The sequence below is a fragment of the Anomaloglossus baeobatrachus genome, chromosome 10, assembly GCF_048569485.1.
Source record: "Anomaloglossus baeobatrachus isolate aAnoBae1 chromosome 10, aAnoBae1.hap1, whole genome shotgun sequence".
In the NCBI taxonomy this organism is placed as follows: Eukaryota; Metazoa; Chordata; class Amphibia; order Anura; family Aromobatidae; genus Anomaloglossus; species Anomaloglossus baeobatrachus.
Window position 1 is genome coordinate 197,837,488 of NC_134362.1, and position 12,670 is coordinate 197,850,157.

The following is a 12,670-nucleotide window of genomic DNA, read 5'->3' on the forward strand; positions in this document are numbered from 1 at the left end:
ATCTCCCTCACTTTTGGCTTCAGATCAATATTCCCTCCAGCTCTGATTTCGGTGAAGGCGTGTGAGCAGAGGCGATGTTCCCGCTATTCCATTGTAGATGGACACTGGGCCGGCTGGGGGTTTGGACACTGGGCCGGCTGGGGGTCTGGACACTGGGCCGGCTGGGGGTCTGGACACTGGGCCGGCTGGGGGTCTGGACACTGGGCCGGCTGGGGGTCTGGACACTGGGCCGGCTGGGGGTCTGGACACTGGGCCGGCTGGGGGTCTGGACACTGGGCCGGCTGGGGGTCTGGACACTGGGGCGGCTGGGGGTCTGGACACTGGGGCGGCTGGGGGTCTGGACACTGGGGCGGCTGGGGGTCTGGACACTGGGGCGGCTGGGGGTCTGGACACTGGGGCGGCTGGGGGTCTGGACACTGGGCTGGCTGGGGGTCTGGACACTGGGGCGGCTGGGGGTCTGGACACTGGGGGTCTGGACACTGGGGCGGCTGGGGGTCTGGACAATGGGCCGGCTGGGGGTCTGGACACTGGGCCTGCGGGGGGTCTGGACACTGGGCCGGCTGGGGGTCTGGACACTGGGCCGGCTGGGGGTCTGGACAGCCGGCTGGGGGTCTGGACACTGCGCCTGCCATCAAAAATAACCTAAAAAATATTAGGCAGCATTTTATTATTTATAAAGCAACCAGATCTCATCAGTGAAGGTTATCTGCATACTGGGTTGTCCAAAGCAGTAAACGGTAATATTTGTATCCCTGGTGGTCTGGGCTAGTGAGTTGGGTTACGTCAGTCGCTTGTGAGTGTAAGTGTTAATATCGATACATCTTTTGTTCTACGGTAGTAACAGTGTTGTTGTTCATATTCCTGCTGGTCTAGAGCAGTAAATGGGTTAATGTCAGGATCCCTGGTGGTCTAGGGTAAAAGAGAAGGTAAAATAAGGATCCCTGGTGGTCGCGGGCAAACAAGTGAGGATCGCTGGTGGACTAGGGCTGTGAAGCGGTGACTTAAGGATCACTGGTGTTCCAGGTCAGAGAGTAGGTAACGTAAAGATCACTGGTAGAATGGGGCAGAGAAGAGGTGACTAGACGATCCCTGGTGAACTAGGGCAAAGAAAAGGTAATGTAAGGATACCTTGTGGTCTAGGGCAGAGAAGATGTGATGTGAGGATCCCTGGTGGTATGGTGCAGAGAAGAGGCGACGGCAGAGTCCCTGGTGGTCTAGAGCAGATAAGAGGGAACAAAAGGATCCCTGGTGAACTAGAGCCGAGAAGAGGGGACGAGAGGATCCCTTGTCTACTAGGGCGTAGAAGAGGTGAGGATCCCTGGTGAACTAGGGCATAAAAGAGGGGATGAGAGGATCCCTGTTGAACTAGGGCATAGAAGAGGGGACGATAGGATCCCTGGTGGTCTAGAGCATAGAACAGAGGACGAGAAGATCCCTGGTGAACTAGGGCATAAAAGAGGTGAAGTGAGGATCCCTAGTGGTATGGTGCAGAGAAGAGGGGGCTAGACAATCTCTGGTAGTCTAGAGCAGAGAAGAGGGGACCAGAGTATCCCTGGTGAGCTAGTGCAGAGAAGAGGTAACGTAAGGATCCCAGGTAGAATGGGGCAGAGAAGAGAGGGTAGACGATCCCTGGTGAACTAGGGCAAAGAAAAGGTAATGTGAGGATCCCTTATGGTCTAGGGTAGAGAAGATGTGACATGTGCATCCCTGGTGGTATGGTGCAGAGAAGAGGTGATTGTGAAGATCCCTGGTGAACTAGAGAAAAGGTGATATGAGGATCCTTGGTGGTTTAGAGCAGCGAAGACGTGACGGGAGGATCCCTGGTGGTGTGGTGCAGAGAACAGATGACTAGACAATCTCTGGTGGTCTAGAGCAGAGAAAAGGGGACAAGAGGATCCCTGGGGAACTAGGGCAAAGAAGCGCTGACGAAGGGATCCATGGTGGTCTTGGGAAGAGAAGGGGTAACTAGAGGATCCCTGGTGGGCTAGGGAAGAGATGAGGTGATGATAGGATCCCTGGTGGGCTAGGGAAGAGATGCGGTGATGATAGGATCCCTGGTGGGCTAGGGAAGAGATGAGGTGATGATAGGATCCCTGGTGGGCTAGGGAAGAGATGAGGTGATGATAGGATCCCTGGTGGGCTAGGGAAGAGATGAGGTGATGATAGGATCCCTGGTGGGCTAGGGAAGAGATGAGGTGATGATAGGATCCCTGGTTGGCTAGGGAAGAGATGAGGTGATGATAGGATCCCTGGTGGGCTAGGGAAGAGATGAGGTGATGATAGGATCCCTGGTGGGCTAGGGAAGAGATGCGGTGATGATAGGATCCCTGGTGGGCTAGGGAAGAGATGCGGTGATGATAGGATCCCTGGTGGGCTAGGGAAGAGATGAGGTGATGATAGGATCCCTGGTGGGCTAGGGAAGAGATGAGGTGATGATAGGATCCCTGGTGGGCTAGGGAAGAGATGCGGTGATGATAGGATCCCTGGTGGGCTAGGGAAGAGATGAGGTGATGATAGGATCCCTGGTGGGCTAGGGAAGAGATGAGGTGATGATAGGATCCCTGGTGGGCTAGGGAAGAGATGCGGTGATGATAGGATCCCTGGTGGGCTAGGGAAGAGATGCGGTGATGATAGGATCCCTGGTGGGCTAGGGAAGAGATGAGGTGATGATAGGATCCCTGGTGGGCTAGGGAAGAGATGAGGTGATGATAGGATCCCTGGTGGGCTAGGGAAGAGATGCGGTGATGATAGGATCCCTGGTGGGCTAGGGAAGAGATGAGGTGATGATAGGATCCCTGGTGGGCTAGGGAAGAGATGAGGTGATGATAGGATCCCTGGTGGGCTAGGGAAGAGATGAGGTGATGATAGGATCCCTGGTGGGCTAGGGAAGAGATGAGGTGATGATAGGATCCCTGGTGGGCTAGGGAAGAGATGAGGTGATGATAGGATCCCTGGTGGGCTAGGGAAGAGAAGAGGTGACCTAAGGATCAATGGCTCTGAAGCTATGGTAGATAAGAGTTGACCTAAGGATCCCTGGTTGACAAGTGATACATTTTAAGCTCTTCCATGCAGGTCAGTGGAAGGCTTAATGCTGCTTCCAGGGGATCCAGTGGTTCTGGACTTTCCCCTGTACCAGGAGCCTGATCGCTGATAGTTCAGCTTCCTTTTTTGCCCTCACAGTTCTCTCTGTGATCGGGCAGAGCAAGTTACAGGCACTCTGCCCCATCATTAAAGGAACAGCTCAGAGAGCAGAGCAGGCGAGTCGTGCTACACAGCCCGGAGGCTCCAGATACTGATCGCCGCTCACATTGGGGGGGGCGCATAAACCTTTCTTTTCTTGTTTCGCACCTCCAGTGTAGCGCGAGTGTAATAGAATTGTCATCCTTTTGAAGCCCCCATTTTTTTTTTAGAGCCGCATGCACACAGTCATTATCAGCCGCCATACACATCTGGCTGCATTTTTGTGATTTCCCGAGCATGGAGCAATGTGCCGGTGATTGCTGATGGCTGGTGTGTCTCCGTCTCCCCAGCACTAGATTATGTACATTATTTCCTATTATCTCTGAGCGGCTGCGGAGCCTCGGAGGAAGAAAGTATCGCGGATCAGATAAGAGCAATCCATCAGCGCCAGCCAAGTCACCGCGACTACACATCATCCCGCCAGCCAATCCCACGTCCCTGATAGTGCGCGTATATGGAGTGCAGACCCGACGCGTGGAGCCTGCGGACTGCGACCTCGTGGAGAGCGGCGAATCCTCCCGGTGCACGGACGGCTCCTGAGGTTTCCTTACAGCGGTCTGTTCTCTTCTAGCACCCCTCCAATATTCAGGAGAAATGCGGGATGTGCTAACACGTCAGATATACTGTATATGTGCCCCAATATAGGCAGAGGCGTCATTATACATAGAAACATACAGCACTGCTGCACCAACACTAAACATATACTACCGCACCAATACTACATGCACCCGGCCGCTGTAATATACACATACTGCAACCCAAGTACTAAACATATACTACCGCACCACTACTACATGCACCCTGCTGCTACAATATACACTTACTACCACCCAAGTACTAAACCTATACTACCGCACCCATACCATATGAACTTGGCTGCTGTAATATACACATACTACCACCCAAATGCTAAACACATACTACCGCACCAATACTATACGCACCTGGCTGCTGTAATCTACATATACTACCACCCAAATACTAAATATATACTACCGCACCACTACTACATGCACCCTGCTGCAAGATTATATAGAAACGCCTAACTAAATTGTAAACCTATACTACCGCACCAATACTATATGCACCCGGGTGCTGTAATATACACGTACTGCCACCCAAATACTAAATATATACTATCACACCAATACTATATGCACCCTGCTGCTACAATATACACATACTACCACCCAAGTACTAAACCTATACTACAGCACCCATACCATATGAACTTGGCTGCCGTAGTCTACACATATTAGCACCCAAATACTAAACATATACTACTGCACCAATACCATATGCACCCAGCTGCTGTAATATACACATACTGCCACCCAAGTGCTAAACATATACTACTGCACCAATACTATATGCACCCTGCTGCTGTAATATACACATACTACCACCCAAATACTAAACATATACTACCGCACCAATACCATATGCACCCTGCTGCTGTAATATACACATACTACCACCCAAATACTAAACATATACTACCGCACCAATACTATATGCACCCTGCTGCTGTAATCTACAGATACTGCCACCCAAGTGCTAAACATATACTACCGCACCAATACCATATGGACCCTGCTGCTTTAATCTACACATACTGCCACCCAAGTGCTAAACATCTACTACCGCACCAATACCATATGGACCCTGCTGCTTTAATCTACACATACTGCCACCCAAATACTAAACATATACTACTGCACCAATACTATATGCACCCTGCTGCTGTAATATACACATACTACCACCCAAATACTAAACATATACTACCGCACCAATACTATATGCACCCTGCTGCTGTAATCTACAGATACTGCCACCCAAGTGCTAAACATATACTACCGCACCAATACCATATGGACCCTGCTGCTGTAATATACACATACTACCACCCAATTGATGCCATATCGTCTCATCGTCTCGCCCGGCGCGCTGCACTTTGCACACCCGAGAGGCGGTTTAGTTCAGACAGTTGTGCCCGCTTGATTCTTTCCATAAGGATGTGTTACATAATCTCCCCCGATCTGAGGACACCAGAAATGTTCATCGCTGCGAGTTTAAGAAGGAAAAAAGCCTACCCATAATGCCGCCCGGCCGCGGATTGTGAACACGCAGTGTAGAAGTAATTTGGTAATTGCCCAGAGCACAGGATGCTGCGGAGACGAGACTGAGCAACCGAGCAAATGACAGCAACGCTGCCGCGCTGCTGATGGAAGAGCACAAGCACGCCGCGTTCTCTCCCATTGTATCCCTCATCATCCGCCAGACGACAGCGAGCAACTGAGCGCGGATCATTAATCACTCACAGCGACAGCGGATCCCCGTCCATCAGATCCCCAGGAGAGCGCAGCGACGAGGCACAGAGAGGAGAGCAGAGACGAGAGCGTAGAGAGGAGGCACAGAGATGAGAGCCGAGAGGAGAGCGTAGAGATGAGAGCGCAGAGATGAGAGCAGAGAGGAGAGTGCAGGGACGAGAGTGCAGAGACGAGGCACAGAGAGGAGAGCAGAGACAAGAGTGCAGAGAGGAGGCACAGAGAGGAGAGCAGAGACAAGAGTGCAGAGACGATGCACAGAGATAAGAGCAGAGACGAGAGCATGGAGATGAGAGCGCAGAGATGAGAGCCGAGAGGAGAGCGTAGAGATGAGAGCGTAGAGATGAGAGCGCAGAGATGAGAGCAGAGACGAGAGTGCAGGGATGAGAGTGCAGAGACGAGAGCGTAGAGAGGAGGCACAGAGAGGAGAGCAGAGACGAGAGCGTAGAGAGGAGGCACAGAGATGAGAGCCGAGAGGAGAGCGTAGAGATGAGAGCGCAGAGATGAAAGCAGAGAGGAGAGTGCAGGGACAAGAGTGCAGAGACGAGGCACAGAGAGGAGAGCAGAGACGAGAGCGTAGAGAGGAGGCACAGAGATAAGAGCAGAGATGAGAGCGTAGAGATGAGAGAGCAGAGAGGAGAGTGCAGAGACGAGGCACAGAGACGAGAGCAGAGTGCAGAGAGGAGGCACAGAGATAAGAGCAGAGATGAGAGCGTAGAGATGAGAGCAGAGAGGAGAGTGCAGGGACGAGAGTGCAGAAACAAGGCACAGAGAGGAGAGCAGAGATGAGAGTGCAGAGACAAGGCACAGAGATAAGAGCAGAGATGAGAGCGTAGAGATGAGAGCAGAGAGGAGAGTACAGGGACGAGAGTGTAGAGACGAGGCACAAAGATAAGAGCAGAGACGAGAGCGTAGAGAGGAGGCACAGAGATAAGAGCAGAGATGAGAGCGTAGAGATGAGAGCAGAGAGGAGAGTGCAGGGACGAGAGTGCAGAAACGAGGCCCAGAGAGGAGAGCAGAGACGAGAGTGCAGAGACGAGGCACTGAGACGAGAGCAGAGACGAGAGCGTAGAGAGGAGGCACAGAGATAAGAGCAGAGACGAGAGCGTAGCGATGAGAGCACAGAGATGAGAGCAGAGAGGATAGTGCAGGGACGAGAGTGCAGAGACGAGGCACAGAGATGAGAGCAGAGATGAGAGCAGAGATGAGATCAGAGATGAGAGTGCAGAGACGAGGCACAGAGATAAGAGCAGAGACGAGAGCGTAGAGAGGAGGCACAGAGATAAGAGCAGAGACGAGAGCGTAGAGATGAGAGCGCAGAGATGAGAGCAGAGAGGAGAGTGCAGGGACGAGAGTGCAGAAACGAGGCACAGAGATGAGATCAGAGATGAGAGCGCAGAGATGAGAGCAGAGAGGAGAGTGCAGAGATGAGAGCAGAGAGGCAAGTGCAGGGACTAGGCACAGAGATGAGAGCAGAGAGGCGAGTGCAGGGACTAGGCACAGAGATGAGAGCAGAGACGAGAGTGTAGAGACGAGGCACAGAGATGTGAGCAGAGACGAGGCACAGAGATGAGAGCAGAGAGGCGAGTGCAGGGACTAGGCACAGAGATGAGAGCAGAGACGAGATTGTAGAGACGAGGCACAGAGATGAGAGCAGAGACGAGGCACAGAGATGAGAGCAGAGACGAGGCACAGAGATGAGAGTAGAGACGAGGCACAGAGATGAGAGCAGATTCGAGAGTGCAGAGACGAGGCACTGAGACGAGATAGCAGGGACGGGAGTGCAGAGACGAGAGTGTAGAGAAGAGAGTGCAGAGACGAGGCACTAAGACGAGAAAGCAGGGACGGGAGTGCAGAGACGAGAGTGCAGAGAAGAGAGTGCAGAGACGAGGCACTGAGACGAGAAAGCAGGGACGGGAGTGCAGAGAAGAGAGTGCAGAGAAGAGAGTGCAGAGAAGAGAGTGCAGAGACGAGGCACTGAGACGAGAAAGCAGGGACGGGAGTGCAGAGACGAGAGTGCAGAGATGAGAGTGCAGACACGAGACCATAGAGAATAAAGCACAGCGACGAAGGTGCAGAAATGTGTCACATCCACAGTATGGAGAAAACAGAGCAATAAGGACCAAAAAGTAGCAAATAGATGTGATACTACAACTCCCAGCATCTCTGCCCTACACTGCATGTCATATCTATAAATGATGCGGTGATACTACAACTCCCAGCATCTGTAACCCACCATCTATGCATTATCTATAGACGAGACTGTGACACTACAACTCTCACCATCTATAGTGTATGCTCTATGCTGTATCTGTTGCCAGGAGTCTACACCCTGTAGTCCTCTAGGCGGCCTGGCATGCTGGGACGTGTAGTTCACCACAGCCGGAGAGACATAGGTGGAATATCTAATATGTAGTAACTCGTAAGTCGCTCCTTTCCACTGTTGGACCTCCACAGCTTGGATGACCCGATGCCAGTGACTGCACCCTATAATACCAGCCCACATGGCAAACCTAGTAGTGAGATGGTGCCATCCAGTGTGACGCCCGGCGCCCACTCCTTATTCTCCTGCTTTATCAGGACCGATCGATATTAGGGCCCCGCTGTGTTTAGTCCCTATGTAACCCACAGTGTAGGCAGAAGATGCTGAGACTTATAGTATCACAGTCCAGTCTATAGGTAAGGCTATATGCACATGCTGCATGTTTTGGTGCTTTTTTTTTTTGTCAGCAAGTTTTGACATTTCACTTCCCAGCAAAGTCTATGAGAAGTCAGATTTTCTGTGCGCACCTTGCAGTTTATTTGTGGGTCTATACAGTAAAATAAATAATTTTTTAAAAAAACGGCGTACAGTCCCCCACAATTTTGATACCCAGCCAAGGTTAAAGCCTCACAGCTGAGGGCTGGTATTCTCAGGCTGGGGAGACCCATATTATTGGGAGCCCCCAGCCAAAAAATAGCCAGCAGCCGCCCGGAATTTCCGCATCCATTAGACGCAACAGTTCCGGGACTTTACCCGGCTTTTCCCGATTATCCTGGAGCGGTGGCAATCGGGGTAATAAGGAGTTATTAGCAGCCCATAGCTGCCACTAAGTTCTAGATTAGTCATGGCAGGCGTCTATGAGACACCCCCCATCACTAATCTGTATGTGAAACTAAAAATATACACCCAAAAAATCCTTTATTTGAAATAAAAGACAAAAAAGGCCCCTCTTTCACCACTTTATTAACCCTCAAAACACCCCTCCAGGTCCGACGTAATCCACACGAGGTCCCACGACGCTTCCAGCAGTGCTACATCTGATGCTCATAGCGAGTGCCATAGAACATGACTGCCCGCTGTGAGCTCCATGCAGCAACTGAGATGAGTCGCGCTATCAGCGGTGATGTCACTCAGGTTAGCCGCAGCCACAGCTGGAGTCCTCCATCTGTGACAGCAAATCACCCAAGTGACTGACGTGAGCCGCGCGACCAGCGGTGTCGTCACTCAGGTGATTTCCGGTCACAGCTGGAGTCCTCCACCTGTGACTGCAAATCAGGCCGTGACTGAAGTGAGCCGCAGCTGGAGGACTCACCTGAGTGACATCACCGCTGATTGCACGGCTCACTTCAGTCACAGCCTTAGTCTCACAGCTGTGAACCGTGACGTCACTGCCGCGACACACGCCGTACTGCGGGTCCCGCAACTGCGGCTCTGTCTGCACTCACAGTGGGCAGTCATGTTGAGAGGACAGATGTAGCAGAGCTGAATTCCCGTTGGACCTCGTGTGGATTACGTTGGCCCTGGAGGGGTGTTTGGGGGATAATAAAGTGGTGAAAGAGGGTGTTTTTTGTGTTTTATTCCAAAGGATTTTTGGATGTTTTGTGTTTATTTACAGATTAGTGATGGAGGGTATCTTATAGACCACTGACATCACTAATCTAGGACTTAGTGGAAGCTATGGGCTGCTATTAATTCCTTACTACCCCAGTTGCCACCGCACCAGGGCAATCGGGAGAGCCGGGTCCAGCGCCAGAATTGGCGCATCTTATAGATGCACCACTTCTAGGGTGGCTGTGGGCTGCTATTGTTAGGCTGGAAAGGGCCAAATAACAATGGCCCTTCCCACCTTAATTATATCAGCCCTCAGTTGTCTGCTGGACCTCGGCTGATTTTAGAAAAATGGGGGAGACCCACTTCATTTTTTAAAAAAAAAATAAAAATAAAATAATTTAAAAAAAAAGTGTGGGATCCCTTCTATTTTTCATAACCAACAGACAGCTGAGGGTTGTAGCCTGCTCCTGTGCCTGTGCTGGATATGAAAAATGGGTGTGTGGGGGGGAGGGGGGGTTGGGGGGCCTTCATTTTTTTTTAATTTTTTTTTTTTAAAAGAAAGTGTAGGCTGAAGATGCTGAGTGTTATAGTATCACAGTTCAGTCTATAGGAATCCCCTATAGTGCCGTGTACAGGAGGCCATTTATCAGAGGTCACCTCTCCTTATCACTCTGTGGACGGCAGGTGCTTACCATCGCAGCTCATACGGTTATTTCCAGAGCTCCTGAAGGACACATATGTGATAAATCTGCGGGGTCTGTACCAATAAACCTATGGAAGAGCAGGATGACCCCCCCCACCGGAGCCATAGGGGTTCTCCATACTGATAGGCACCCAGCTTTCCCAGAGGCAGAGAAAATCATTTATATTGACTCTTCATGAGCGTCTATTTTCTGCAGATCTCGGCTGGATACATTGATAAATCCGAGATATATATATATATATATATATATATTATATATAATATATATATATATATATATATATTATATATAATATATATATATATATATATATATATGTTTTTTTTTATTTTATTATATATTTTTTTTTTTTTATTTATTTATTTTTTTACTTTCAGACAAGCGGAAGAAGAGCTAGAAGTCGTCTGGGAGTCGGCGGCCAACGAGAAGAAAGAACTGCGAGCTCTTTTGTACAGCGGCGCCCTGAAAAACGCGGGGGGCAGCGACGGCTTCCTGCAGCCGGACCCCGTCATCGGATACGGCCTCACTTACTGCGACGTCAACTCCTCCTCCCACACCGATGACCCCGGGAAGTAGCCGGCTGATCGCAGAACCAAACCCTACCAGTAGCAAATTGTCTTTTTTTTAGGGCTCTGTTCACATCTGTGTCGGAGGCTCAGGCTAAAAATACCATACACCATGACGGAAACCATTATTGACAGTGGGGTCTAACGGGTGACGCTTGTTTCCGGACCCTGCGTTGGTTTTTTCTACCTTTCTGCGGACATTTTTGTAATTTTTTTTGCTTAAATGCATGTAATTGGGTCTAAGAATCATTTTTGCAATTGGCTTCCATTAAAAACGTTGCCTTCTTTAGCTTCTATGTTGCTATCTATTGCTGGCTGCAAAATGAGTCGACTGAGACTTCATCAGTGAGCTCGCCGTGCCATTCGTAATTATTATCTGCCATTTTTAAAAGCCATTTTCTTTAAAAATCTTGCACCGTTTTAGTTTTTACAAATACTTTATTTGGCTGCAGGATGAGTCAACTGAGAGGTCATTAGTGAGTTTATTCTGACGCAGGATGAGTCAACTGAGAGGTCATCAGTGAGTTAATTCTGACACAGGATGAGTCAACTGAGAGGTCATTAGTGAGTTCATTCTGACGCAGGACGAGTCAACTGAAAAGTCATTAGTGAGTTCATTCCGACGCAGAATGAGTCAACTGAGAAGTCATCAGTGAGTTCATTCTGACGCAGGACGAGTCAACTGAGAGGTCATTAGTGAGTTCATTCTGACGCAGGAAGAGTCAACTGAGTGGTCATTAGTGAGTTCATTCTGACGCAGGACGAGTCAACTGAGAGGTCATTAGTGAGTTCATTCTGACGCAGGACGAGTCAACTGAGGGATCATTAGTGAGTTCATTCTGACGCAGGATGAGTCAACTGAGAGATCATTAGTGAGTTCATTCTGACGCAGGATGAGTCAACTGAGGGATCATTAGTGAGTTCATTCTGACGCAGGACGAGTCAACTGAGAGATCATTAGTGAGTTCATTCTGACGCAGGACGAGTCAACTGAGAGGTCATTAGTGAGTTCATTCCGACGCAGAATGAGTCAACTGAGAAGTCATCAGTGAGTTCATTCTGACGCAGGACGAGTCAACTGAGGCGTCATCAGTGAGTTCATTCTGACGCAGGATGAGTCAACTGAGAGGTCATTAGGGAGTTCATTCTAACGGAGGACGAGTCAACTGAGAGGTCTTCAGTGAGTTCACTCCGACGCAGGACGAGTCAACTGAGGGGTCATTAGTGAGTTCATTCTGCCAGACGGAGAGACTTTTCTCTCTCTTCGGAGCTCTTTTCAGCTGATTTATGACCACATCAAAGTTGAATGCGCCTGTAAAACTAAAACGGTGCAAAATTTGTAACAAAACCCAATTGCAAAAAATATATATTTTTAAACCCAAATGCATGATTTATGTAAAAAAAATAAAATAATGTCCCCAAAGGTAAACAAACCATTTACTTTCAGAAGGATGTATACATTGGAAACGCAGATGTGAGCAGAGCCCCGTGCTCCATTTTTTTTATAGTAGGAAGTGCAGCTCTGGAGCACAAACTTCTGCTTTGAAAAAAAAAAAAACAACTGAGAAAATAGGACAACAGGGGCAGAAAGTGTTAGAATGATATTTCTGTACAGGATAATCAGTCTATTATATTTTCGGACGAAGAGTCTTTATATAAAAGGGACAATGGGGTAGAAAGTGTCATAACAATTATCTTTAAGACGTGGCTTCTTCTGCAGCACTTTACAAGGTCTGTATTCATTAATTCTACATTTGCACAATGAATATATTTTGTAGTCTTTTTGCTAAATTAAAGAATTTTATTTTAATGGCTAATGCTCATCCTGTCCTTGCTGGTGCATCGGTTGCAACCTGAGATCAAACCGGCTATAGAAAGCCTCAGTGTGGCTACTTGCACAAAGCCTTTGTGCCTATGCTCATCGTGAGGTATACATCTGACCGCGGCCATTGTCTTGATGGATCCAAAGGACCTATTGTAAAAAAACTAAGCAAAATGTGCCGCACGTTTGGGTCC

General features: G+C 49.4%; 2 protein-coding genes across 4 annotated transcripts in view; one reads left to right on the forward strand and one right to left on the reverse strand.

Moving 5' to 3' along the window:
- The window catches only part of LOC142254803 (E3 ubiquitin-protein ligase RNF182-like), a 112,375-nt gene extending 106,705 nt beyond the window's left edge, over positions 1–5,670 (reverse strand). Inside the window, exon 1 of one of the 2 annotated variants that reach the window (XM_075326115.1) lies at positions 5,565–5,670. The gene's annotated coding sequence lies outside the window, so the exon portion shown is untranslated. Of the gene's footprint in view, positions 1–5,336; positions 5,528–5,564 lie in introns of those variants that run through there. The other variant, XM_075326116.1, reaches the window with a different exon arrangement.
- The window catches only part of CEP89 (centrosomal protein 89), a 221,722-nt gene extending 209,258 nt beyond the window's left edge, over positions 1–12,464 (forward strand). For both annotated transcript variants that reach the window (XM_075326112.1, XM_075326113.1), the window contains one exon: positions 10,466–12,464. In XM_075326112.1, coding sequence (XP_075182227.1) covers positions 10,466–10,664 — 199 coding nt within the window. In that variant the 3' untranslated portion in view covers positions 10,665–12,464. The remainder of the gene's footprint in view (positions 1–10,465) is intronic.
- The last annotated feature ends 206 nt before the right edge of the window (positions 12,465–12,670 follow it).